General features: G+C 39.4%; 1 protein-coding gene and 1 pseudogene across 2 annotated transcripts in view; one reads left to right on the top strand and one right to left on the bottom strand.

The window, feature by feature from the left end:
• NELL1 (neural EGFL like 1) overlaps positions 1–27,942 on the top strand; it is an 866,603-nt gene that overhangs the window by 516,416 nt on the left and 322,245 nt on the right. For both annotated transcript variants that reach the window (XM_059070155.2, XM_059070156.2), the window contains exon 14: positions 10,216–10,338. In XM_059070155.2, coding sequence (XP_058926138.1) covers positions 10,216–10,338 — 123 coding nt within the window. The remainder of the gene's footprint in view (positions 1–10,215; positions 10,339–27,942) is intronic.
• On the bottom strand, positions 18,011–18,313 carry LOC131760239 (vacuolar ATPase assembly integral membrane protein VMA21-like; annotated as a pseudogene).

Below are 27,942 nucleotides of genomic sequence, written 5' to 3'. Positions count from 1 at the left end.
ATTGGAGTATAACTGCTTTACATTGTTGTATTAGTTGCGGCTGTATAACAAAGTGAATCAGTTATACGTATACATATATGACCATATCACCTCCCTCTTGCGTCTCCCTCCCATCCTCCCTATCCCACCCCTCTAGGTGGTCACAAAGCACCGAGCTGATCTCCCTGTGCTATGTGGCTGCTTCCCACTAGCTATCTCTTTTACATTTGGTAGTGTATATATGTCCATGCCACTCTCTCACTTCATCCCAGCTTACCCTTCCCCCTCCCTGTGTCCTCAAGTCCATTCTCTATGTCTGTGTCTCTATTCCTGTCCTGCCCCTAGGTTTTTCAGAACCATTTTATTTTGTTGTTTTAGATTTCATATATATATGTTAGCATACAGTATTTGTTTTTCTCTTTCTGACTTCACTCTGTATGACAGACTGTAGGTCCATCCACGTCACTACAAATAACTCAATTTTGTTTCTTTTTATGGCTAAGTAATATTCCATTGTATATATGTGCCACATCTTCTTTATACATTCATCTGTCAGTGGACACTTAGGTTGCTTCCATGTCCTGGCTATTGTAAATAGAGCTGCAGTGAACATTGTGGTACATAACTCTTTTTGAATTTTGGTTTTCTCAGGGTATATGCCCAGTAGTGGGATTGCTGGATTGTGTGGCAGTTCTATTTTAAGTTTTTTAAGGCACCTCCATACTGTTCTCCATAGTGACTGTATCAATTTACATTCCCACCAACAGTGCAGGAGGGTTCCCTTTTCTCCACACCCTCTCCAGCATTTATTGTTTGTAGAGTTTTTGATGATGGCCATTCTGACTGGTGTGAGGTGATACCTCATTGTCATTTTGATTTGCATTTCTCTAATGATTACTGATGTTGAGCATCCTTTCATGTGTTTGTTGGCTATCTGATATATTCTTTGGAGAAATGTCTGTTGAGGTCTTCTGCCCATTTTTGGATTGGGTTGTTTGTTTTTTTTAATATTGAGCTGCATGAGCTGCTTTGTATATTTTGGAGATTAATCCATTGTCAGTTGGTTCATTTGCAAATATTTTCTCCCATTCTGAGGGTTGTCTTTTTGTCTTGTTTATGGTTTCCTTCACTGTGCAGAAGCTTTTAAGTTTCATTAAGTCCCATTTGTTTATCTTTTAAATTTCCATTTCTTTAGGAGGTGTGTCAAAAAAGATCTTGCTGTGATTTATGTCATAGAGTGTTCTGCCTATGTTTTCCTCTAAGAGTTTGATAGTGTCTGGCCTTACATTTAGGTGTTTAATCCATTTTGAGTTTATTTTTGTGTATGGTTTTAGGGAATGTTCTAATTTCATTCTTTTATGTGTAGCTGTCCAGTTTTCCCAGCACCACTTATTGAAGAGGCTGTCTTTTCTCCATTGTATTTTCTTGCCTCCTTTATCAAAGATAAGGTGACTGTATGTGTGTGGGTTCATCTCTGGACCTTCTCTCCTGTTCCATTGGTCTGTATTTGTGTTTTTGTGCCAGTACCATACTACCTTGTTGACTGTAGCTCTGTAGTATAGTCTGAAGTCCGGGAGCCCGATTCCTTCAGCTCCGTTTTTCGTTCTCAAGATTGCTTTGGCTATTCAGGGTCTTTTGCATTTCCATACAAATGGTGAAATTTTTGGTTCTAGTTCTGTGAAAAATGCCGTTGGTAGTTTGATAGGGATTGTATTGAATCTGTAGATTGCTTTGGTTAGTATAGTCATTTTCACAATGTTGAGTCTTCTAATCCAAGAACATGGTATATCTTTACATCTGTTTGTATCATTTTTAATTTCTTTCATCAGTATCTTATAGTTTTCTGCATACAGGTCTTTTGTCTTCTTCGGTAGATTTATTCCTACGTATTTTATTCTTTTTGTTGCATTGGTAAATGGGAGTATTTCCTTAATTTCTCTTTCCGATTTTTCATCATTAGTCATAGGAACACAAGAGATATCTGTGCATTAGTTTTGTATCTTGTTACTTTACCAAATTCATTGATTAGCTCTAGTAGTATTCTGGTAGCATCTTTAAGTCTTTATATTACCACTTTTTTTTTTTTTTTTTGTGGTACATGGGCCTCTCATTGTTGTGGCCTCTCCTGTTGCAGAGCACAGGCTCCGGACGCGCAGGCTCAGCGGCCATGGCTCACAGGCCCAGCTGCTCCGCGGCATGTGGGATCTTCTTGGACCGGGGCACGAACCCGTGTCCCCTGCTTTGGCAGGTGGACTCTCAACCACTGCACCACCAGGGAAGCCCTATATATTACCCCTTTTATGGCTGTTAGCATTTGCCTTATGTATTGAGGTGCTCCTATGTTGAGTGCATAAATTTTTACAATTGTTATATCTTCTTCTTGGATTGATCCCTTGATCATTATGTAGAGTCCTTCTTTGTCTCTTGTAATAGTCTTTATTTTAAAGTCTATTTTGTCTGATTTGAGAATTGCTACTCCAGCTTTCTGGATTTAATCCAGATTTAATTAAATCTAGATTGAAGGGGTAACACAATAATAGTAGGGGACTTTAACAGCCCACTTTCACCAATGGACAGATCAAACAAAATGCAAATAAATAAAGAAACACAAGCTTTAAATGACACATTAAACAAGATGGATTTACCTTGCCCCTTCACCTGCTGCATATTTCTCTGTCTTCTCATTTTGCTTAACTTACTGTTTTTGGGGTCTCCTTTTCACAGGCTGCAGGTTCGTAGTTCCCATTGTTTTTGTTGTCTGCCCAGTGGGTAAGGTTGATTCAGTGGGTTGTGTAGGCTTCCTGGTGGAGGGGATTGGTGGTGTTCTGGTGGATGAGGAAGGATCTTGTCTTTCTGGTGGGCAGGGCTGCATCCGGTGGTGTGTCTTGGGGGTGTCTGTGAACTTAGTATGATTTTAGGCAGCCTCTCTGCTAATGGGTGGGGTTGTGTTCCGTCTTGCTAGTTGTTTGGCATTGGGTGTCTAGCACTGGAGCTTGCTGTCGTTGAGTGGAGCTGGGTCTTAGCATTGAGACAGAGGTCTCCGGGAGAGCTGTCGCTGATCGATATTATGTGGGGCCGGGGGGAGGTCTCTGGTGGTCCAATGTCCTGAACTCAGGTCTCCCAACTCAGAGGCTCAGGCGTGACACTAGACCAGAGCACTAAGACCTTGTCAGCCACACGGCCAGGTACATAGGGAGTTTCTTGCCTTTTGGGGAGTCTGAGGTCTTCTGCCAGCGTTCAGTAGGTGTTCTGTAGTAGTTGTTCCACATGTAGACATATTTTTGATGTATTTGTGGGGAATAAGGTGATCTCCATGTCTTATTTCTCTGCCATCTTGAAGGTCATCCACTGTGTTTACTTTTGAGTACAAGTTATTGTTATTCTTCTCTTGGTATCATATTTGATGTATTAGTTCAGGAATATCCTGCTGGTTATAAACTTGTCCTCAGGGGGGAACCAGGCAACAGGGAGCTGTGCTGACATTCGCTGCTGTCACTGGAACTACCCCTACTGCCGCAGCTTCACTCCTAGGCCTCCACTCACCAGATCCAGGCAGCCTTCCAGGAGCCGCAACTCCTGGTTACTGATCCCAGGGCTGCCCACCAGGTCTCACAGGGGTGTCTGGTATTAACCTCTCTACCAATCTCGGTACCAGGCTCTCCTCTGTGCTAAGCAGACATCCTCATGTGAGCAACAGGGGTGGTCCCTCAGCTGGTCTCTCCTTGTGGAAGCTCCCAATTGGTTTTTGACAAAAGTACAAAAGCAATTCAATGGAGGAAAAGTAGCCTTTTCAACAAATGACATGCATGGGCAAAACCCTAAACTTCTTACCATATACAAAAGTTAAGTCAAAATGGGTCATGAACTTATCCAAGAGGTAAAACTACACAAGTCTTAGGAAAAATATGAGAAAATCTTAAAACCTAGGCTTAGAGAAAGAGTTCTTGTATGTGACATTAAATGCACTATCCATAAAATGAAAAATAGGTACGTTGAATTTCATCAAAAGTAATACATTTTGCATTGTGAAAGGCTGCTAAGACGATGAAAATACAAGCTGGATACTCTGAGAAAATATTTGCAAGTCACATATCCAACACAGGCCTTATATCTAGAGTATATGAAGAATTCTCAAAACTCAACAGTAAAAACAAATCCAATTGTAAAATGAGCAAAAGACATTTCACCAAAGAAAAATAGACGGCAAATGAGCATGTGGAAAGACATTCAACATCATTAGCTACTAGCAAAATGCAAATTAAGGGCTCAGTGCAGTATCATAACACATACACATGAAAGACTAAAATTTAAAAAGAGAAAATACCAAATGCTGACAATGATGTAGAGAAACTTGATCACTCGTGCATTGCTAGTGGGAATGTAAAATGGTACAACCATTCTGGAAAATTGTTTGGCAGTTTCTTACAAAACAACACATGCACTTACCCTATGCCCCTATAATCACACTTTTGGACATTTATCCCAGGGTAATGAAAATATATGTTCACACAAAAACCTGTGCACAGATGTTCATAGCAACTTTTTTCAGAGTAGTAAAATACAGGAAACAATCCACATGCCCTTCAATGTGTGAATGGTTGAATAAACTGTGATACATCTTTATAATAGAATACTACACAGCAGTAAAGAGGGATGCACTATTGAAACTACAGCAGTCTGGATGTGACTCAGGGGCATTGAGCTTATTGAAAGAAGTCAGTCTCAAAGATTACTTTCTGTGTAATTCCACTTCTATAACAGTCTCTAAATGATAACTATAGAAATGGAAAACAGATTAGTAGCTGACAGGGGACAGGGATTGGGGGTGATGTGGGGAGTGTGCACTAGGTGCAAACACAAAGTCATAGCATGGATGTGGTGGTGGTTACACAAATTTATACATAAGTTAATATTACTTAGAGCTACAGCCATGTGTACATACACACAACATGAATGCAGTTTGAAAACATGGTGTGAACTGAATTAGGTTGGTAGACTACTTAACAATGACACACAACTCTCAGTTTTCTGGTTTGGATGTGGCACTACCGCTATATAGGATCGCACTATGGAGAGAAACTGGGTGAAGGAGATAAGGGGCATTTTGTACTACTTCTACAGCTTCCTGTAAATCTGTAATTATTTTTTTAAAGGTAAAAGAAATTACCTACATTGTGACCAACATTATAGATACTCCTTTGAATCACATAATAAAGTGGGAGTTTAGAAAGAGTGCAGGAGAAGAAATGAGATGGGAGTTTGAGTTATAGACGTACACCTTACTATCTATATACTTATAGGAAAAGCCTCTTACATGCTCCAAACTGCAATTTCGTCTATAAAATATGACTAATAAAACCTGCTTGGCTTGTCCCGGTGAGGTTACTGTAACAATTTTTTGTAAAATTCAAACTAGATTATTTTGAACAAAGTGAAACTGTAGCCAGCCAGACCCTAAATGTGGACATTTGCAGCCACAGCTGAAGTGACTCTTTCAGTAGCTTGTTTGGATCCTGATTAGTTTTCTAAGGAAAACAGTGTGTTAATTGATAATGGCTATTGATTACAATGTTACAGAGGTGGATTAGAGCCCTTCTGAGCCATCCCATAGAAGGGAAAAGAGGAAGGAGAAAGGAACCGTGTGATAATGACAGTGCTTAATGAGTCCAATAAATATTAGCCAGCATAACAATAATTATCATTAGTAGAGAGCTTGCTGCCAAAATTGTTATTTCTTTGTCCTGAGAGGTTTAATACTCCAAATTTACCATAGTCAAACTCTGGTTATATATCAGCGATCCTAAACATAAATCCTTCACCTTCCCAATCTATAGTCTTGTTTTCCAGGGACCATAATTGAATCTAAGCAAATATTTCTTTGAATCTTCAAAGAGGTATTCTAATTTGTGTCTTCAAAGGCCTATCTGTTCACAGCCTTTCTGCCTGAACTACCAGCCTGTAAAGGAAAAAGAAAGTTTTCTTAACCAGTTTTAACCACCATTCAACAATTGAGTCTGCTCACAAATAATTGTAGTAATAGTGGGAAGAGTAGGAGTAATACTAGTAGTAGTAATAAGAACAATGATAATAAAATAGCTTACACTTATGGAGCACTTACTAGTTGCAATTAGCTGTAATAAGTATTGTATCTATATTAGCTAATCGAGTCCTCATAAAAACCCCAGGAGATAGGTTGTATTATTATTATTTTTTTTTTACCATTTTAACCATTGAAAACAATTTTTATTGACATATAGTTGCTTTACAATGTTGTGTTAGTTTCTACTATACAGCAAAGTGAATCAGCTATATGTATACGTATATCCCCTCTTCTCTGGATTTCCTTCCCATTTAGGTCAACACAGAGCACTGAGTAGAGTTCCCTGTGCTATACTGTAGGTTCCCATTAGTTATCTATTTTAGACATAGTATCAATCGTGTATATATGTCAATCCCAATCTCCCAATTTGTCCCCCACTATAGGATGTATTATTATCCACATTTTACATGTGGAAACTAAGAAGACACAGATTGTCTGAGTCGCTCAAGTGCGTGTAGCACGTCCAGGATCATCTAACCCGGGCTGTGTGGTTCTAGAGTCTGTTGCCTCTATGTCCTACTACCTCTCACAAGAGCTTGTCTCACACCTGCAGCATCTCCAGCAGCTGGAAGGGGATTTGAGATTTTTAGGAGACCATTTCTTCTATGGCCATTTCTGTCAGACATACTTTTGAGGGTACTGGTTACTTTGAAAACTCAGCTGTGACTAAAGATAATAAGATGTGAAAGTTTTGGAACCTTTGTCGTTTGGGGATAGGCTGCATCTTCAGTGGGTATTTGGGACCAGTATAGAAAAAGACAGCCTTTATTCTTGGCATTAGGGGATCACTTCCGTGTGACTTGGTTTAGCTTCAGCCGTGTCCAGGTTACTTCCAAGTACTCAGTGATGTGATCATTCTCAGTGTCTGGAGTCACAAGTCCAAACTCCTCCACTTACTAGTTTCGTGATGTTAGGTTATTTAATAATTTAATATTTAAATTTAATAATGTGCTTTTATCTCAGTTCCTTCATTGTAAAATGAGCAAACATATTTCACGTGACTTGGGAGAATTAAATGACATCATATGTGTACAATATTTATCCCAATGCTTGGCACTTGCGGCTCAGTACTACTATGTGAAGTAGAGAAAGTAAAGTCAGGGTTGTAGAAAATGGGCTACAATTCCTTTCCTCAAAGTTAACTACTTAATAAGGCATTCAAGATAAAATTCGCAAACCTCATCACCATATGTTATGATTTGATTGCTTCCAAAGAGATAAAATATTAAATTTATTACAAGTTCTAAGAGGGTTAAAGTTCATGTGTTATCGAGAGCAGGAGTGGAAGCCTGCATGGCGAAAAGTGTTCATATGAAATGGTCTTTGAAGCCAGGCAGGGGCACAGATATTCAGCTATATTGGGGGAGTATTTTGAGTCGGGGAAACATCATGACAAACTAGAGAGGTAGGAGTCAGCTCATGCACTTGCAAGACAGTGATGGGGCCACCTCATTAGAGAAGGGGTTTTGCATCAAGAATATTGGGAGCTAATACAAGGTAGGATAGATATGTTAATTAACCTGATGGGGGAATCCTTTCAGAATGTATATGTATATCAAATCATCACTTTGTACGTTTTAAGTATCTTTCAATGTTATTTGTCAGTTATAACTTTATAAATCTGGTGGCAGGGGCGGTGAGGTGGGGGACACCAGATGGGCAACGATGGACCAGACTTCTGGAATGTTGCATAGAACCATACCTTTCTCCATACTGTTCTTTTGCCTGGAGTGCCCTGCATGGGCATTTCTGGCTGAGAAAACCATGACCATTTTTAAAAGACTAGTTCAAATACTATGTCTTTCAAGAAGACTTTTCTCCCTATTAGAAGTCATTTCTTCCCTCCAATGAACTTCTATTCCAGTTAATCTTTATTTCTCTTATCAAGCATGAACACACATGCCAGTTTGCCTAGGTCATTCTGAATTATGCCTGTTATTCCAGTGTAATTATTAGCAGAGCCCCCTTTCACTCTAAAATATGTTCTGTTTATATGATAAAATATGAGGTCACCTACTTATAACTCTTATCACTTCTCCCATATGTTCCGGTTGGTTACATATTGCTGTCTGGTGGCCTCTATTAAAATGTTCATATGAGCAGAGACCATATCTACTCATTTGTATTCCCAATACAGACTCTAATAATTACTTCTTAAATGGATTTAAATAAGGAGATTGAAAACTCCTGGGGTCTAAGCCTATATTCTTAGACTTCTTTGTGTCCCTCATATCATCTGGTATTGCACCTGTACATATTAGGTCCTTGCTATGTCTGTAAATGTGATTGGACATTCATAGGGTTCTACTATTTCTGGACTATCCTGGAGATGATCTGAGCACAGACTATAAGTGTGTCTTCATGAATCTTCTCCCTTCACGCTGCTTGCTAACCTGTGCGCATTTCTGTCTTAGAGTTTGCATTGGTTTTAAGGCCTAAAGAAAACTTTTCTTTGAAAAACCCAAGGTGTTAAATTAAGAACCATGTGCATTTGTATACTTGACATTATTGCATGTGGGTGACTGAAACAGCTCTACTTTGTAGAATTTAACCCTTCTCATTACTGGTCCCTGTTAGGAAATTTAAAATAAAAGTTAACGAAGGGACTTCCCTGGTGGCTCAGCGGTTAAGAATCCGCCTGCCAATGCAGGGGACACGGGTTCGAGCCCTGGTCCGGGAAGATCCCGCATGCTGCAGAGCAACTAAGCCCGTGTGCCACAACTACTGAGCCTGCACTCTAGAGCCCTCAAGCCGCAACTACTGAAGCCCGTGTGCCTAGAGCCTGTGCTGTGCAACAAGAGAAGCCACCACAATGAGAAGCCCGTGCACCACAACGAAGAGTAGCCCCCGCTCGCCACAACTAGAAAAAGCCCACACACAGCAACGAAGACCCAGCGTAGCCAAAAATAAAATAAATAAATAAATTTATTTTAAAAAATTAATGAAGACAGATGATATTTCAGTTTATTGGTACATTGATCTAACAGTTTGCTTAACAAACTATATTGAATTTTTAGTTTTGTTCAATTAGTGTTGATTTCTTTGAGATTTATAGCTGGGATTTCAACTCTTGTTTTATAACCTGTTATGACTTAAATAACCCTACTTGATTTTTCTTCTTAAGATTTCTAAGAAGTTATACTAGCAGATGTTAAGGGGAATAAATGGCATAAACTTTCTCACATTATGTATTTACAGAGGAGTTATTTAGGTGAGTGTTAAAACGTCCTGATGATGAAGGGAGAGTCTAGTTATCTGTGAAATCTTGATTTCTAACTTGGAATCTTTCAGTCCATTTCGTAGTGTTAGATGTATTTCTCCCTTTATCTTGTGGATTAAGGATGCCATGGCTATTTGAATATATATAACCATATTACTACACATTAGGCATCAGCCCAGTTGTTAAATTCTGAACCTTGTGAAAATACTTGTGGGTTAATGCTCCTCTGCCAGGCTGTATTAGCTGGGCCTTCCTCTTTAGTTTTACCCTCTGTTCTGTTGGAGAAGAACATTGGGAGGATGTGACAGGTGGTTTACCTCCCGAGCTGGACCCAGGCAATCGGAGCCTCCATACCCAATTCCCGACCTCGGGGCTCTTGACATATCAGACTGGTTAATTCTTCATTGTCGTGGGCTGTCCTGTGCATTGTAAGATGCTTAGCAGCATCCCTGCCCTCCACCACTAGATTCCAGTAACATCTCTTTTCTCAAAGCATGACACCCCAAAACGTCCTCAGACACTGTCAGATGTTTCCTAGGAGGAGGAGATGCAGCATTGCACCCACCCTGCCCCTGCCCCTATTGAGAACCACTGCCTTGGAACCTCTGCAGAAACCTTTGCAGACATGGAAGAAGCAGTGACCTTAGAGAAGCACTTAGCAATCACTGTCACTTGCATAAGTCGCTTGACTTCTCTGACACTCAGTCTATTTACCTGCCGAGTGAGGGTAATAACGTCCATCTTTCAGAGTTGTTGAGATTTCAACCACATCAGGCATGGAAACTGCCAGGCATAGAGTAAGGTCCCAATGCACGGTAGACACTGTCGTTCTGACTTGGTGCGTTCCAGCTAACTTTTCCAACACCAGTGATTCCAACTTGTGAAAAGGTGTCTCTCTTTCTCACCCTGCAAACAGAGCACGATGAATGTGGCAGCGGGCAGCACAACTGTGATGAGAATGCCATCTGCACCAACACCGTCCAGGGACACAGCTGCACCTGCAGACCAGGCTACGTGGGCAACGGGACCATCTGTAGAGGTAGGCTGGCCGTGCGGGGCAGCTGCAGCCCTGCCCGAGCCCTTGGTGCTCTTGTGGCAGATCCTTTGTGCCATTCTGGTGGCTGAGCGTGGCCAGCATTCCCGTTCCTGGCCTGTCAATTGGCGAGGGCACTGTGCATCAGAGAAGAAGGTGCTCTGAGTCTACCTCTTGGGTTGAAGGAAGAAGGTATGTGTGTGGGCCAGGAGCATGGTTCCGTATCTTGATGGCTGTCTTCAGCTTTGCCTGTTGGCTCGTGTTTGTGATGGACGCACTGATTGCTGAGAGCCCTGCTCAGAGGGCATGTGGGCACTGCTCATGGCCACACTCCAGGTATCTGCTCAGTGTAGGAAGCTTAAAGTTTCAGCCCCTCTGTGTGTTTGGAGCAGTTCAGAGGCCAGTGCCCTGGCTTCTGTCTGCATGTAGAATAAAATTCCCATTCCTCCTTCCGGCTAACAAGAACATTCAGAATCGGGTCCCTGGCTCCTCTCAGCTGCATCTCTGTTTTCTCCCCCATTCTCCCTCGGCACCAGTGCGCTATTCCTCGCTATTCCTTGCACAGGCCAACCACGTTCCTGTCTCAGGGCTTTGCACTTGTGCTCCCCTGAGCCTCCAGGCTCATTTCCTTCAGGTCCCTTCTCAAGTCTGCCCCCATCATCAGAGACTTTCTTTGACCACTGCTTCTGAAATAGACCCCTAGTACTTTTCAGCCCCATACTTTCGGCCCCATACCCTCCTTTATTTCTTCTTTACTAACACAGCCTGTCATAAAATTATGCATTTATGTGTTTGTTTCTGTATTGTCTACCTCCCCATGGGGATGTAAGCTATGTGAGAGTGACCACTGGGTTGCATCTCCCTACTCTGTCCCCAGCAACTAGAATGGTACCTGGCACACTGTAGACGATCATTAACTAACTGAATCAACCAAAGAGGAAAGAGACCCAGTCACATTGAAAAAGAGGCAAAGTGTACAAAAACCCAGGAAATAACCCTTTGAATTAGGTATTATTATTATCCGCATTTTAGAGTTCACAAAGCTGAGACACAGAAAGGTTAAGTAACTTACCCAAGGACACACAGCGCGTTATCAGTATTCTTCTGAAGAGATGACATGCTGATGGTGAAAAATAATGAACAATGACTTCTAAGAGGAGAATCTTAGAAGATTGATTTTATTCTGTGTTGGGGAAGTTGGGGTAAACAGCCTCATGTGTGATTGAGAGTTAAATTGGTGAGACTTTTTAATGGTGATTTGACAAAATCAATCTACTTTTACAGTAAATCTGAAAGGTCATAGAGGGATTCTCTTGAGTCCATTGATTTTACCTCTTGAAATGTGTTCTAAGCATATGCTCCTGAGGGGCGAAAAATGCACATACAGGAATGTCTTTGCCACATTATTTGTATTTACCAAAAGCCAGAAACAGCCCAAATATCTGTCAGTAATAGAATGATTTAACTTATTTGGATTATAATTTAATGGAATACAATACAGTAGTTTGAACTTCTGAGTGTGTGTATGTACAGACACGTGCACACGCATATACACACCCACACTGAAAGACATATTTTTGAGAAAAAAAGAAAGAAAAATAAATAAAACCAAGTTGCAAGACAATACATATGGTATACATATAGTATAATCACCTGACTAGTTTATTATTATTTTTTAGCATCTTTATTGGAGTATAATTGCTTTACATTGTTGTGTTAGTTTCTGCTGTATAACAAAGTGAATGAGCTATATGTATACCTACCTCCCCATATCTCCTCCCTCTTGCATCTCCCTCCCATCCTCCCTATCCCACTTCTCTAGGTGGACACAAGACACTGAGCTGATCTCCCTGTGCTATGCAGCTGCTTCCCACTAGCTATTTTATATTTGGTAGTGTATATATATCAGTGCTACTCTCTCACGTCCTCCCAGCTTACCCTTCCCCCTCCCCGTGTCCTTAAGTCCATGCTGTATGACTGCATCTTTATTCCTGTCCTGCCCCTAGGTTCATCAGAACCTTTTTTTTAAGATTCCATATATGTGTTAGCATATGGTATTTGTTTTTCTCTTTCTGACTTACTTCACTCTGTATGACAGACTCTAGGTTCATCCACCTCACTACAAATAACTCAATTTCATTTATTTTTATGGTTGAGTAATATTCAATTGCATATATGTGCCACATCTTCTTTATCCATTCATCTCTCGATGAGCACTTAGGTTGCTTCCATGTCCTGGCTGTTGTAAATAGTGCTGCAATGAACATTGTGGTACATGACTCTTTTTGAATTATGGTTTTCTCAGGGTATATGCCCAGTAGTAGGATTGCTATGTCATATGGTAGTTCTATTTTTAGTTTTTCAAGGCACCTCCATACTGTTCTCCATAGTGGTTGGTTCAATTTACATTCCCACCAACAGTGCAAGAGTGTTCCCTTTTCTCCACACCCTCTTTGTAGAGTTTTTTGATGATGGCCATTCTGACCTGTGTGAGGTGATACCTCATTGTTGTTTTGATTTGCATTTCTCTACATATATTTATGTAAATACAGGGAGACGGGAACCATGCAGACTGTTCACCTTATTACCAATGGGTGTGTGTGTGTGTGAATAAGAACATTCACTTATTGCTATAAATTCAATATCGTTTGCATCTCCTACAGTGGGGATTTATATATGCAATATTTGTGTGTTTTTTAAAAATTCCATGAGACAAAAACTAGTGCTCAACTTTTAAAAGAAGACTTGAAGCTATTTCCAAAGCAAAACAAAAAAATATAAACATTAATATAGTTCCACGGGTTATCAAGCCACTGCTGATACCTGCATGCTAATGCTGTAAATCTGAAGAACAACACAGGGAATTGATTTTAATGCATTATTTTTCCAAATGCCATGACCTCGTAAAATGATATTGATTGCACCAGGTCAGTGAGTTTGTGTTTGTCAAGCCCTCTCTTGCCACAGGGATAGGTGATGGCTTCACCTTTGTGGAATTTGAAAGTCCCAACTGTGAAAAATACGAGTTCAAATAATGTTCCTGGTGTCCATGGACTCTGAAAATACATTTTCCCTTGAAAGTTATGAATTAGGGAAAATAATTTTCTTAAAGTAATTCTCATGGTCAATTGTGTTAACCTTATTAATAAGATCAGGAGAAATCTGCATTTTATCAGTGTTATGTGGGGAAGCATTGCAGTAGAGGTAAAGATTGGACAAAAGGATTGGAGAACTGGGGTTTAGACCTGATTTCCTTACTGGTGAGCTGTCACTTCTGTATTTTTACATATTACAATTGGGTTAATGTTACCTTCAGTGTTTATCCAGCAGTGTTATTGCAAAGAATTATTAAAGGAATATATATTGCTGTGTTTTAAGCTATCAAATGCTATAAAAGTGAGGACAGTATTATTGGTGGAACAGTGATGGAGGGTAAGGGGGAGGCAGTACATGAGTTGGCTTCAGCCTCAGCCTTGTGACTCAAGTACCCAAATATGTGTCTGTTTCAAGGCATACATTTTATAGTTGAACTTTCCACTCGTAACTGGATCATTTATAGAGGGAGTTGGACAGGCAGTATCAGATAGCTTGAACTAATTCAGAATGTCTGAGAGAAGAGATGGCTTGTATTGTGCTGGAGCCACGGTCTCGGGCACGTATGATCCAATCCTCATCAGACTTGCCCAATAGACACTCCTCTTTATAAAGGAAAAAGCTATTAGTTGGGTACAGAAACAGAGAAACTTAAAACAATCATTTCACTACCATTCCTTCCTGAGGACTGGAAAAGATACATGATAAAGACTCTCCTCAACGCCCAGAAATGCTCACCTATTTTGGACGCACTAATATTATTGTTAATAAAAGTATATTGGTATCAATGTTTGCAGGAGTACTGGAGTGTCAATACTGCAGTGGTTTTGAGTAGAAGTGAAATAACTTCAAACTTATTTGTAAACTCACTGTCATGCAAATACTTACCAACAAGCACTGGTACTGAATTTAGATCTGAATGTATTTGTTATAGTCCTTAAGGGCGGGGACAGGAAGGACACTTTACAATACTGATTTAATTCTAAGGGAAGGAAGTCTCTAGGCCCAGAGACTGTTGTTATGCTTAAACTTTCAATAATGCTTCCTTTGAAAAATGTGACTGAAACTTGAAAATGAAACTGATTGTCTAGTCTAAGCTTTCAAGAGACATTATGTTCATCAGCTTGGTAAAGAAAGGCAGACAGACACAGAAGCTGTATTGCAGTCTTGAAACCAGCAATAGTGCATTAAGAAGACAGTCACAAGAAGGGAGCTTGTGTGGTGCTAGGTGCAATATATTGGTTGTGTTATTTTGACTTAAAAAGGCAGACCTTGATGTAGTCTTTTCATATTCTTTTCCTACAAGTGCATTTTTCCTGGGCAAAAAAAGAGTCTCTTGAATGCCCTTTAAGCACTTTCCATCACTTACCAAAGTCACTGCTTACCTTTTAAAGTTTACAGCCCAGCAGACATAACTGCATCCCTAGGGGCTTAAGGAAAACACGTTAAACCAGCTTGTATCTCAGAGGGAGTAGAAATCTGACACTTAGACAACTGCTGATTCTTTAGAGTGCATTTTGAGGTTGCACTTTGGTGAGTCACATAGATGTTTGTTATCTGTAATTGTCACACCGAAATGATGCATGAGATTAGCAGAGCCATATATATATCAGTCAATTTTATTTTAAAACAGGCTACTGAACATTGACTTTCTGGTGAAAAATCAAGATAAGACTTTCTTTCCTAACTAACAATCCTCAATGGACCAGGAGACTTTCTTTAGGCAATGTTATTGAAAGATGTCACAGTCAGTCTCTAGGCTCTCTGCTGGATTATGATGTTTTTGGGGGAGCAATTATTTGCAAAATATTTAAAGTGCTTAACAACTGCTACTTTTATAGAATGGCGCCAGCTATACTTAACATACCCATCTCAGTTCAGAATATATGCAAAGGGTATTTACCTTTTATAGAACTGAAAAGCTATAGTACCTGGTTGGATGTCATTTTTGGTTTTTTTTGCTTTTTGGGCAAAGCTGATGAGATCTTTATGATGAAGATAATCTTACAGTATATTTCTGTTAGATTCCCATGAAACGCAGGTTGTTTTTTTTTTTCTTTTTTATGGAGTGTTTAAATTTCTTCAATAATTCAAAACTGAATCCTGCTGTCACATGTCAAATGGTATCCACTTGAAGAGCTAATGACATCAGATGCATTCTACAGCCGACTTTTCATTTTTAAGCACAATGAGAAAAAAGTTTATATTCTGGGGGGCAAAATGGTAGGTGAGGTTAAGAAGGTCATGTGATAAATCAGTAGCCTATACTGACACTTCAAGTTATACTCCCTAATTGAGGTTATTCTTACAATCAGTTTTCAAACAATAGTGAACATATTCCTACCTTATAACATTTATATAAGGGCTCAATTGTAGCTTTCCTTTCTATACATCCTGAAAGGATGTACAAGAGGAAATCACTGAGACATCTTGCAAAATAAATCTATTTGTCAAATACCATGTTATTTCAACAGCAGCAAACTAGTCAGTTAACAGTTAAAACCCTAAGAAAATAATAACTTGTTTGAAAACAAGTCTATATTGTAATAACCCCAAATATCAACCTTAACATCCGATTCTCACTTTCAAATGCTGGGTACCTTTTCCAAGAGGAAATTACATCTGCTTTTACATGAATCCCCAGTTTAAATACTTGCAGAAAAACACCCATATTATCTACTCAGCAAATGTCTGAAATCAAACAAAATAATCCAGCACTGGACATTAATATTTTACAAATCGCATAAGATCCCCAAAGTACGAGAAAAACCTTGGCATTATAGAAAAAGAAATTAGGTGGACAAATTCTAAGTACAATAAGATATCTAAAGAGAGGACCATCTAGAAATCTACCATACAGTACACTAGACTCAATCTGGAGTATTCTACAATTTTATATTAAATTTGTACAATTTTATACCAAAACTATAGTCTTTTTAAGAAAACATTTTACATTTAGAATAACTACTTAAGACATTTAAACTGTATATAATATTTAAGTATAAGCAAGAATAAAAAATAGTCCTATAATAATCTTTTATTTTTTTCTCAACAATTAAATAAACACAGATGCCTTCTTTGCTTTTATGCCTAACTACCTCTCTACTCCTTTAGTCCAGTTCCACAGCATCAAAAGTAGGGGTGAATAAACAAAATCAGTAACGGCAAACACTCACAGTAAGGGCCATTGTATTAGGGATTATCAATGACGGGAAATTTGTACTATGAGATATCTAGTTAAAAGAGTAAAGGTAGAATGTGCTTTTTAAGAAAACGGCCAATAACCATTCATCTGAAAAAATGCAAATAGCTGCCAGGTAAAATTGGCAGAATTTGAACTTAAACCAAACTTTTAGTGTATCAAACTAGCATTAAGAAATGCACAGTATGTAAACCACAATAATGGTTATCTCCAGGTGGCAACATTACAGGGAATTTAAATTTTCTTCCTGTTTTAATATGCATTTTTTTCAGGTGTGTTTTTAGATTGCACACAAGTAGTACCAAGTGGCTAGAAAGAACACAGACCAAGGATACTAAAGTAAAACCACAGGGTCTTTTTCTATCAGAAAGGACCTCAAGGATTATCTAACTTAGATACATTATCTATCTATGTATCTGGGATATAAGGGCACTGATTTAAAAGAATAGACTAGAAGTTCCAAGAATACTTCCTGGATGATAAAAATAATCTATTTTCAGGATTGTTTACACTCCCTAAGTATGCAAAAATTAACACAGTTAAATGTAAATTCCTTCATATACATTATTAAAAAGTAGGAAAAACAAATTTAATGGGAGTTTACACAACCTTGTAATTAAAGCATAAGTTCATTGTTGAATGACAGAGCAAAGCAGATCATTACAGAGTTTGTCTGAAAGCAGGAGGCTGGCCTGTAAGGGGCCTTTAGAGAGTAGGCTGGGTGCCCAGGCAGGTAGCTCTTTGCTTTGCTGTCTGCATTCTTCAATAAACCCAGTCCTTTTACATGAATGGATGTGATTCAGCCTAGTTTCCCCATGAAATAATGTAATGAAAGATTTCTATTGACGAGGGATTACACTTCATGCAAAATTTCTCTGTGACATTCAGATTAATTCCAGTGTCCACAGTTTAAGCAATTTCCAGTAGGCATTTACAATCCAAAATCCAATGACCTGGTATTTTCATGATAGTTAGGGAAAGTGTTCCAGCGAAAAATAAAATTTAGATTTGCTCCACTATGTACATCTGAATATATCCAGAGGAGTAAAACTCAAAGCCAACCAAAAGACGAAATGGTATAAAATATTTTTTTGTTGTAAGGTAATCAAATTCCTCCCAGAATAATGTGTAACTAATTTCACATATTTATTTGCAACCAATTTAACTTTTCCAAATTCTCATTTGCAAATGAGAGGCTCATACAATTAAAACTGATGATACAAACCATTGTTTCAGAAGGATCAGAATTTACACTAGTCAAACGTGATTCCATAAGATTGATTTTAACATGTTCTTTCAACTTTATTAAAATCATCAATATCCCAGACGCATTTACCACTTTAAAAAAAATCAATTTAGTGCTATCAAAAGGTGATGTTCACTCTAATCCTGTGTGCCTTCACACCACTGCCGTGAGCCTTTATTCCAGGCCCCATAAACAGAGGGCTAGCACCACGTGGACAGCGACCACTGCAACAATAGCAGCATAAAAATAGCTGTCTCCATTGGACATCCCAAAGGCGCCTTCAAAAACATAAATTTAGTCGTGAAATGTAGCCCAATAGGTAGAGTGATTATTAAAGCTGTGAAGACCAGGAGCGTCTCCAGAGTAGATGCTAATGAACTTTCATTTCTGAAGTCACATGGCTGCAGCGCATTCAGCACAGCTTTATCAAAGCGCTCCATGGTGTCGACACGCTAGCAGCAGGTGCTCAGAGGCGGGCTGGGCTCCGCAGGAGACCGGTCGCGGCGGACTGTGCCAGTGGATGTTATATTTTAAGGCAAGGCTAGCATAAATAGATCTGGTTATTTTTTTAGTCTGTAAAGGGTGACAATTATTTCATAATACTAGTTTCTTACTGATTTAATCATGCAATTATGAGAAATAGCCAATATCTATATACGATGTTAAATTCCTGATTAAATTTTTTCTTTTTTTTAGTAAATTTATTTATTTATTTATTTATTTATTTATGGCTGCATTGGGTCTTCGTTGCAGTGCGCGGGCTTCTCATTGTGGTGGCTTCTCTTGTTGCGGAGCACGGGCTCTAGGCACGCGGGCTTCAGTAGTCGTGGCATGCGGTCTTCAGTAGTTGTGGCACGCAGGTTCTAGGGTGCAGACTCAGTAGTTGTGGCACACGGGCTTAGTCGTCCGCCGCATGTGGAATCTTCCCAAACCAGGGCTCGAACCCATGTCCCTTACATTAGCAGGCAGATTTTTAACCACTGCACTACCAGGGAAGTCCCCAATTAAATTTAAAAAATTTTATTGGAGTATAGTTGATTTACAATGTTGTGTTAGTTTCTACTGTACAGCAAAGTGAATCAGCTATAATATCTACTCTTTTTAGATTCTTTTCCTATGTAGGCCATTACAGAGTATTAAGGAGAGTTCCCTGTGCTATACAGTAGGTGCTTATTAGTTACCTATTGTACATATAGTAGTGTATATTTGTCAATCCCAGTCTCCCAATTTTTCCCTCACCCCACCCCACCTTACCCCCTGGTAACTGTAAGTTTGTTTTCTACATCTGTGACTCTGTTTCTGTTTTGTAAATAAGTTCATCTGTAACCTTTTTTAGATTCCACGTATAAGCAATATCATATGATACTTGTCTTTCTCTGTCTGACTTACTTCACTCAGTGTGAGAATCTCTAGGTCCATCCATGTTGCTGCAAATGGGATTTCTTAACAGTTCTTCTTAATTACTATCACACTGTGAAAACTAAGTAAGCAGTCAAGAGCCTAGAACAGGTTCTGTTGCTGGGTCTGCCTGACCCAGATACTTCTTAATATTACCTTGGAGGCTTTTTTTCTTTTTGGCCACACTGCATGTCTTATGGGATCTTAGTTCCCCAGCCAGGGATCGAACCTGTGCCTCCTGCATTGGAAGCATGGATTCTTAACCACTGGACCGCCAGGGAAGTCCCCTTAGAGGCTTCTCTTGATCCAGATACTTATTAAGGTAAAGGATAAGTCTAAAAACATTTACAAAGAATGTGCAAGTGTCAGCATAGTTTGGCAGTAGTGCTAACTGCGATCCTTCCTCAACAGGAGTTTGGTGGGATGCTAAACTAGTACTGACCAGTAGAACGTGTTGTGGTTTACACTTGCCTGCTTCCACATTTCTGCCTCTTCCTATTCCCAACACAAGGATACGTTTCTTCATTTCAGCCTCATGCATGCCACTCTGTTTGTTTTCTAGAATAAATTTAGATACGTTCCTGGCAGAGTAACTCAGCTCTGCTGAAAATTGCTCAAAGCTTTAGTCCCTAAAATACAGCCATCTTGCAACTCAACCACACTGAGTTTGTTATCTGTTTCTATTGCTTTTGCCTAATCTTCTCATTTGTACATAGATGTTTGTTTTCCAGGGCATCTGGATTACACCTTGTCCTGTGATAATGAACCAGTTTCCTCATTTGCTAATAAACATAATGACATTTTCAAATTTCTTCTCACCCTTAGCTTCTAAATCGCAGGGAGAACTGGAAGGCAATAGGGTCAATGTGTGAAACTGCTTCTATAAGGTTAGGAAACAGTGGTAACTTCTGTCACAGACAAGCTTGAGAATTTCAGTAGTTCCAAAACACTCAGTTCTCACCTATCCCTCACTAAGAGCTGGTGGTGTGTGTAGAGGGTTGTGTTTCACACAGTAACTCGGGGACCCACTCACCTTCCATCTTGTCTCTGTGACCTCTTCTTGGTTCTCAGAATCCTCACCGCTCCATCAGCAGACAGGGAAGGAGAATTAGGTCATGCGTGGGAGGTTTTGATGGGCCAGGCCTGAACGTGATGCATACCTCTTTGGCTCACATAGCATTGAGCGGAATGAGGTCCATGGCCCACCTAACAATACAGCAGAATGTCTGTGTGCTTGGGAAGGAGGGGGAGGCCACAGCTGTGGGTGAACACTAGCAGTCTCTGCTATATTGCTGTTGTGAAGACAATTGTAAGGGAATAAAAGTGGCTGCATTATTATTTGTAGTAAACAGACCTCCATATGCAATTCTAAAATGGGTTCTGGCTGATGCACTGTGAAGAGCAGGCTATGCAGCAAGAAAGATGGAGTGTCCAGGGTTTAAAAAGGTCTCCAGTGGAATGCGCTCATTCTTTCCAGCCATGTCATCACCACTTCTATCTGGCTTCCGTCAAATTAAAGATAGCTCACTTTTTATCTAAGCTTCTGATCTTGCCAATTATAAGAAAAATTGAGAAACTTTATGGGTCACTTGAAAGTAGTGCAAAAGACTCAGAATCATTAAATATCTCTTCAGCAGAACTGCCAGTGACATAGTAAAGTAACTCTCCACCTGAGCCCTGGACCTCTCATAATTCTGTTACTTAAATAACTGATTCCTGCTTGTTACTATAACTCTCTTCCTAAGTTTTGTGATCATTTTTTCCAAAATCCGTGAATTTTCCATTTTAAACTTACAACAGAGAAATCATGTGTTGGTTCTCTTGCACTGTGTTCCTGTATCACCTTACTAATTTAGGGATAATACTATTTGTAATGTGCGATATTCTGAAACAGATACTGGACAGGGATAAGGCAGAATTTCAAGTATTTATTCAAATATAGTTTAACTATGGTTTTAAGTTGTGTTAGGGAAAATGCACTAATTTAAGATAGATTTTCTTTTAAGTGGAATATTAAAATTTCATAAAATGGATATTTTGCCTGTATTAAGTAACTATGTAGATGAGGGAGGAATTCTAGATATTCTTCTAAAACACAGCCTATTTTTGGAGATGTGACCAGATGAGCTTGGAAAATGGTTTGAATTCAGCCTCCTAGACTTTTTAAAGCAAGGAAATGATCTTTGGCTTCTAAATGGCAAACTCTGTTTTGCACAGATAAGGATATTGAATATTGGAATATTCATTTATAGTATCTCTCTAAAGACTACATTAAGTAGAAGAAAAATAAGGTGTAATAAATTTCTCAAAAGCGGACTTGCTTTATGTTTAACAGAACAAAGTAAAACACACACATGCACACACTCAAGTGTATGGTCTGACATTAGTAGAAGACGTAAAGCCTCTAGAATAGCAATGCCCAGTTGAGATATAATGTAAAGCACATGGGTTAATTTAAGTTTTCTGGAAGTTGCTTTAAAAAAGTTAAGAGGAAATAGGTTTGACACCTCTATCCAGACATTTCAAGTGCTCGACAGATAGCTGTGACTACTGACTACTCCAGTAGCTCTAAAACATTTAGGATAGGTTTCAATTAATAAGAATATGGCACACTCTTTAATCTGTACCCCTAAGCACATGGAGGAGATCTCTAGAGAGGCAGCATGGTGCCCTGAAAGTAAGAAATGGGGCTTTCCATCATTTTCTTTGTTATATTGAGCAGCCCAGGTCTGGCTTTCAGTTGAATGCAAAACTGTATTGTTTATTAAGCAGACAGATGGCTGGAATCCATGTACTGGAGGCTGAGAATATCTAATTCCTTCTACAGCATAGCATTTCCTGTCTCAGGATGGAATTTCCCCATAAAGTCACATATTGATGAAATAGAAATGAGTAGCATTCATTAAAGCTCAAATTATATTAAGATAAGAGAGAGTAGAAGGGAAAAGAAAACAAGTCTAGAACATTTACTTTTGTTGCATTTCAAGATCAGTTTCATATTAAAAACAATTCATAAGAGAGCAGACATGTGCATTTCATAATGACCTGCTTACTATGGTGACGCTCACCAGCTTTAAATAGTAACATGCTGTGCGGTCTCTCGCAACAGCCGGTAGCCAGAGGAGAGCCATGCATTCTCGAGGATAGGGAAACACGGCAATTTGTGGGTAATTTTCTGACACGCTTATCCGTGCCACTTGGTGGGATCATACTTGAATGCTGAATTTACAGAGAATAAAACCTCATTATTTTAGACCCAGATAATTTGGAATTTGCAATAATTTTATTGAAATTGAATTAGCAAGAGGCAACCTCCAACAGTGTAAATACAAGGGATTTTGAATCTGACACTCTTGACATCAGACCTCCACTCCCACACACACTGTGCGATGTAGGGCCTCGTCGCTTCACTTCTCTCAGTTTGCTTGCTCGCCTAATGAATTTGGAGGAAATGACAGTAACTTCATCGTGGATGTTACCACCCCTCTCTTTTCCAGTCTGGCTGTTTTCTAATCCACCCGGCGCACGTCCAGATCCAGTGATTCTCTGTAGCCTGCCTGCAGGCTGGATGACAGAGTAATGAAGGGCGTGGCTTCTGGAGCTAGACTGCTTGCTTAGAAGCCTGGCTCTTATACCTAGCTGTGACATCTTGGGCTAGTTACCTAACCAATCTGTGCCTCGCTTTTATAATTGGGCTTAATAATTGTATATATCTCCATGGGTTGTTTTCAGGACCAAGTGGAGTGTAAGTGCCTAGGGTAATGCTTGGAATATATTGGGTATTATTGTGTATCTCTCTCCCCTGTGAACTCTATGCAGAAGATCCTCCCATGCATCCCCATGACTTTAAGGATGGGATTCACGCTTCTTAGCCTGTTACACAGGTCTTTTCTGATCTAGTGCCCACCTACTTCTTTAGTCTCATCTCCTGCCACTTCCCCTCCAACAGAACCCGTCCTACTTTAGTCAAACTACTTACAGTGTTCCAAGTTTTCCTTGCTGTGGAATAGCTCGGTGGTTAAGTGCATGGATTGTTGAGGTCAGTCTGCTGGGTTCAAACCTGGTTTCTAGCACTTAGCAGTTCCATGACTTTAGAAGTTACTTAAACTTATCTGACTTGAGGGTTAAATAAAGTGCCTGTACATAGTATGTTCTTAGTTGTTACGTTCTCACTTTGAATGAAAAATCTCTGCCTTCGTTTTTATTTGGTGGGTGCTTGTCCTTCAAAATGCAGTTCAAGTTCTACCTCTTTCAAGCCATTTGCCTTCACCCCTCCTCCGTGTTCCTGAATATCATTCTCTGTCTTGGCATTTATCACAGCATAGTGCAAGTGCTAATTTGCTTAATCTATCTCCCTCACTGGCCTGGGAAGGCAGACAGCATGTCCTTGTCATCTTTGTGTCCATAAAGCTTAACACATAAGGGTTATTTAATAAGTATTTGTTGAGGAAAATAAGCAGTAAAGTAGTTGTGAGGATTAAGTGGAATAACCTGTGTTGACCATTTGGCACATAGTAGGAACCCAGTAAATACGAATTTCCTTTCCTTTAGAATTTACTAAAAGTAAAATTTACTTTTCCCTGTGTCGCATGTGAAAAGGGTTTTTCGCTTTACTGAGAAAATTAAGGAAGTCAATAAATAAGGATCTTGCTTACAGTACAAATATTCTACATTTGATCTCTATTTGAGTGTGTCTTTTCTCATCAGAATAGTAATGAGAATGGTTTGGTGGTTGGGTCCACCATATTCAGGTTATTCCATTTAATATAAAGTCTGCTTTCTTTTTACAAAATGAAGGTCGAAACCATAGAAATATAATACTCTAAAGAAAAGTATGGCCATTTACCTAGAAGCCCACCCTTTGACAATAATAACAGCTAGCTCTTTGTTGTTGGTTTGTTTGTTTTTTTCCAGTTTTGCTACATTTTAATGGTAGGTTTTTTAAGGGATTATTTTTAGGTCTTGTCAGCAACATCAAACAAAAGGTACTGAGTACCCCACAGGGTACAGTGCGCTGCCAAGTACCTCAGAAAATGCACGTGACCTGGTGAACATGTTGTTCTTACCCCCTGAGGAGCTTACAGTCTGTGGGGTGGGGGGGTGTCCAGGGGTTGGGGATGGATGACAACTCACAGTCTTAGGAGTTGAGTGAACAGCAGAGTAATTTATTAAGGCCAATTCTTCATCCCCTCAAGCTACTGTGGATGGAATCATTTTGGCATTCAACTAATCAAGAGAGGCAAGACTGAATTTGGTTGAGAATTCTTTAGGCTCATATAGTTTTTTAACATCCATCATAGTAGACAGAACTGACCTATCATACAACTGAAAGTGGAGACTAGATCTCTTGAAGTGCAAGGGCTAGGACTTAATTGTGGTTACTTATTTTAAAAAGCAAACATACTGAACGGTATGACTAGGCTTATTACACTAGTTTAAAAATAGGCCAAGTACTGGCATGGCCTTCCCCTCGCTAGCATTGGTCATTTAAAATAGTGAATATTAAATATGTGGGCTCCACATCTAACCCACAGAATTAACAGCTAGCCTTTATTGAACACCCGTGAGCCAGGCACCGTGCTAAGAGCTTTACAACAAATATCTCATTTAAGTCATACCAGTTCTCTATGAAGGAGGCAGAATTATTGTCCAATTATATACATGAGGAAACTGAGGCTTTAGAAAGGTTGATTGAGGCAGTTAGCTATGTAGTCTAGGCCGGGGATGAGATTGGATAAGGAGAAGGGGGGGTTTTTGAAAAACTGGAGTCATCATGTGTGTGGATACCAAGTCGTTATATGGATACAAGCTTGGAGAATGCCAAGACTTTTCCTACAACAGAGGTCATGTGGGAATATAGACTTTTCATGAGAGAATTGTAAGGGAAGGAAGTTTTGGGGGCATGAGCAAGGACCTGATTGTTGTTGAGGACCTGATTCTTGTTCCACCTGGTGGAGGAAGCATTCTCTGAAGAGGATGAGGATTTAGGGAAATGCGTTTTCCATCCACTGAAGTCCCATAGCCAACATCTCTGGGACAGAATGGAGCAAGGAGCAGGAAGGAGAAAGGAAGCAGCAGACCAGTTGTTGAGTTTGAACTGAGATGGATGCAGGGAAGGGTTGCATTTTGGGTGATGGAGATCAGAGGAGTGTGGACCCTGGTTAGATTAATCTCCATATTGCAGTGGTGGTTCCTAAGGTAGAGTCAGGGGAATGACAGCTGCAGAACCTGGATTACAGACAACCGGGGAGAGAAGAGGAGGATGGCCAGAGTAGAGAAATGGACATCTGTTGTTTTTACCAGTGAGCGTTCTTTCACCATGTTGGTAACGATTCCTCAGTTTCCTTCTGGGAGCCACCCCTCCTCACTTTTAGTCCCTATGGCCCTAGTGTTGGAACCTGTAACCCTTCTCTGACACAATTATAGAAGGGCATTCTCCTGGCCACAGAGATTGGCTCAAGTTTGACCTGTTACCCAAGCAGATCCAGTTAGTATTTTTCCCCCACTCTGGTTACATTCGACAGGGAGACTAACTTTTCTACTATGGAAGGGGGTCTGGAAAAATATGACCAGGAACATTTATGGCCATTTTGAAACCACAAGGGAGAAGCTGTCTGAGAATGAAGCCAACACAGAACTGTGTGGAGAAACGAAGTTGAATCGGACCTTGATAATATCGTTGGAGCTTCTGTATCCAGTCATGTCTGAAGTGGGACACTCCGTAGTGTTCTTAATCCCTGTTGCTCTGGGTTTTCCGTCATTTTCTAAGAAAGAGCTAACTGTTGGTATGGTAACTCATACCAACAGTTAAAGAATCCTTAACATTCCAATGGGAGAAATCTTTGTATTTCTATGAGCATAACATATATTTGGAAAAAAAGATGCTAATGAATCAGGGTGGTTAAAGTTCTTACTATGAAGCCAAAAGGCAGGCAACATTTTAGATAGAAGAAGAATTAGCAGATTTGACTACAGACTTGTACTTGTTTTCCTCTGGCATGGGCAAATTATTATCAGTCTCAATGTTCTTGAATGAGGTTTTTTTTCTTATTCCCTAGAAAGTTATTTATTGTATGAATGCATATGTGGAGTTTTGTGGATGTTTTTCTCCTCTTCACTGTTCTCTGGAGCCTTTCAGTCCAGGTCAATAAAACAGGCACCACTCTGCATCATTCATACCATCCTCAAAACCCACAGGGTTCTTCCTTGGTTCTTGACTGTTGGAGTTAAAATATCATTTCCCTCTTCTTTAGAACGGTACTGTTTTGATTTCTTATCAGATTCCAGCTGTATTTGAAGGGCCATAGCCTAATCTCCCAGATTGGTAGGGGAGAGTTGTCATATTTTGTCTCTGGCTGATAAGAATTGGAACACAAAGGAGTTCCCTTTGGGTAAGAGATTAAACCAAGAACTCTAATTCAGATCATTTCATTAAATTGTATTATCTTGAGCAAAACACTCTATTCCTTGATATTGCAGATGATAAATGTTGGGGAAAAGGAATAAAAATAGTAGCTCCCAGTTTCTTTCACGTCATGATACACATAGAAATGATACTATTTGATAGGTACATGGGTGTAAATAGATGAGGCTGCTCACTGCTGAGGGTCACCTGGCTGGACTGAGTGGATCAGTAGCTCAGCACACCTTCCCCTATTCCTGGCACTCTGACTGGGAAGCTTCTGGATTTGCAAACCATAAGGGCTGGATTTAGGTCCTAGCTCAGCCACTTAACCCCACTATATTCTTGGGGCATTCTCCTTTCCTTTTTTAAAAAATTTTTATTATACTATAGTTGATTTACAATGTTGTGTTAGTTTCAGATGTACAGCAAAGTGATTCAGTTTTATATATATATATATATATATATATATATATATATATACACATACATATGTAGAAATTTATATACTCTTTTTACATTCTCTTGCATTATAAGTTATTATAAGATATTGAGTATAGTTCCCTGTGCTATACAGCAGGTACTTGTTGATTATTTTGTATATAGTAGTATGTATATTTTAATCCCAAACTCCTAACTTATCTCCCCCTTCCCTTTTGGTAACCGTAAGCTTGTTTTCTACATCTGTGAGTCTATTTCTGTTTTGTAGAAAAGTTCATTTGTATCATTTTCTTAGATTCCACGTGTAAACAATATCATATGATATTTTTCTTTGTCTGGCTTATTTCACTTAATATGATCATCTCTAGGTTCATCCATGTTGCTGCAAATGACGTTATTTCATCCTTTTTATGGCTGAGTAATATTCCTTTTTGGTCCTCAACTCTGCATCCTTAAATGAAGAATCTGAGGTCTAGTCCTAATGTAAATGTCTATATTATCAGGAGCATTATCAGATCTGATAAACAGAGGTTTATGAGGTGCACTGAGGCTTTAAGCATGAAAGTATCAACACCAAGCTCATTGCTTAGATCTGTTTAATTACTGCTAAGCATCCCTGTTTTGTGCCGATCTCAGCCTATCAATCACCAATGTTGTGGTCTGCTGTCAAGATGCCAAAGATCGTAATTGATTACACCTTATTTTTCTTCTACTTAATGTAGTCTTTAGAGAGATACTATAAATGAATATACCCTTGTTTTTCTTAATGTGACTGCAAGATGCCCTTCAGCAATTACCAGCAGAAAACTGAAAAAATAAAGGTTTCTT

The sequence above is a fragment of the Kogia breviceps genome, chromosome 7 (assembly GCF_026419965.1).
Source record: "Kogia breviceps isolate mKogBre1 chromosome 7, mKogBre1 haplotype 1, whole genome shotgun sequence".
NCBI lineage: Eukaryota > Metazoa > Chordata > Mammalia > Artiodactyla > Physeteridae > Kogia > Kogia breviceps.
This window is presented reverse-complemented; position numbering and strand designations above follow the sequence as displayed.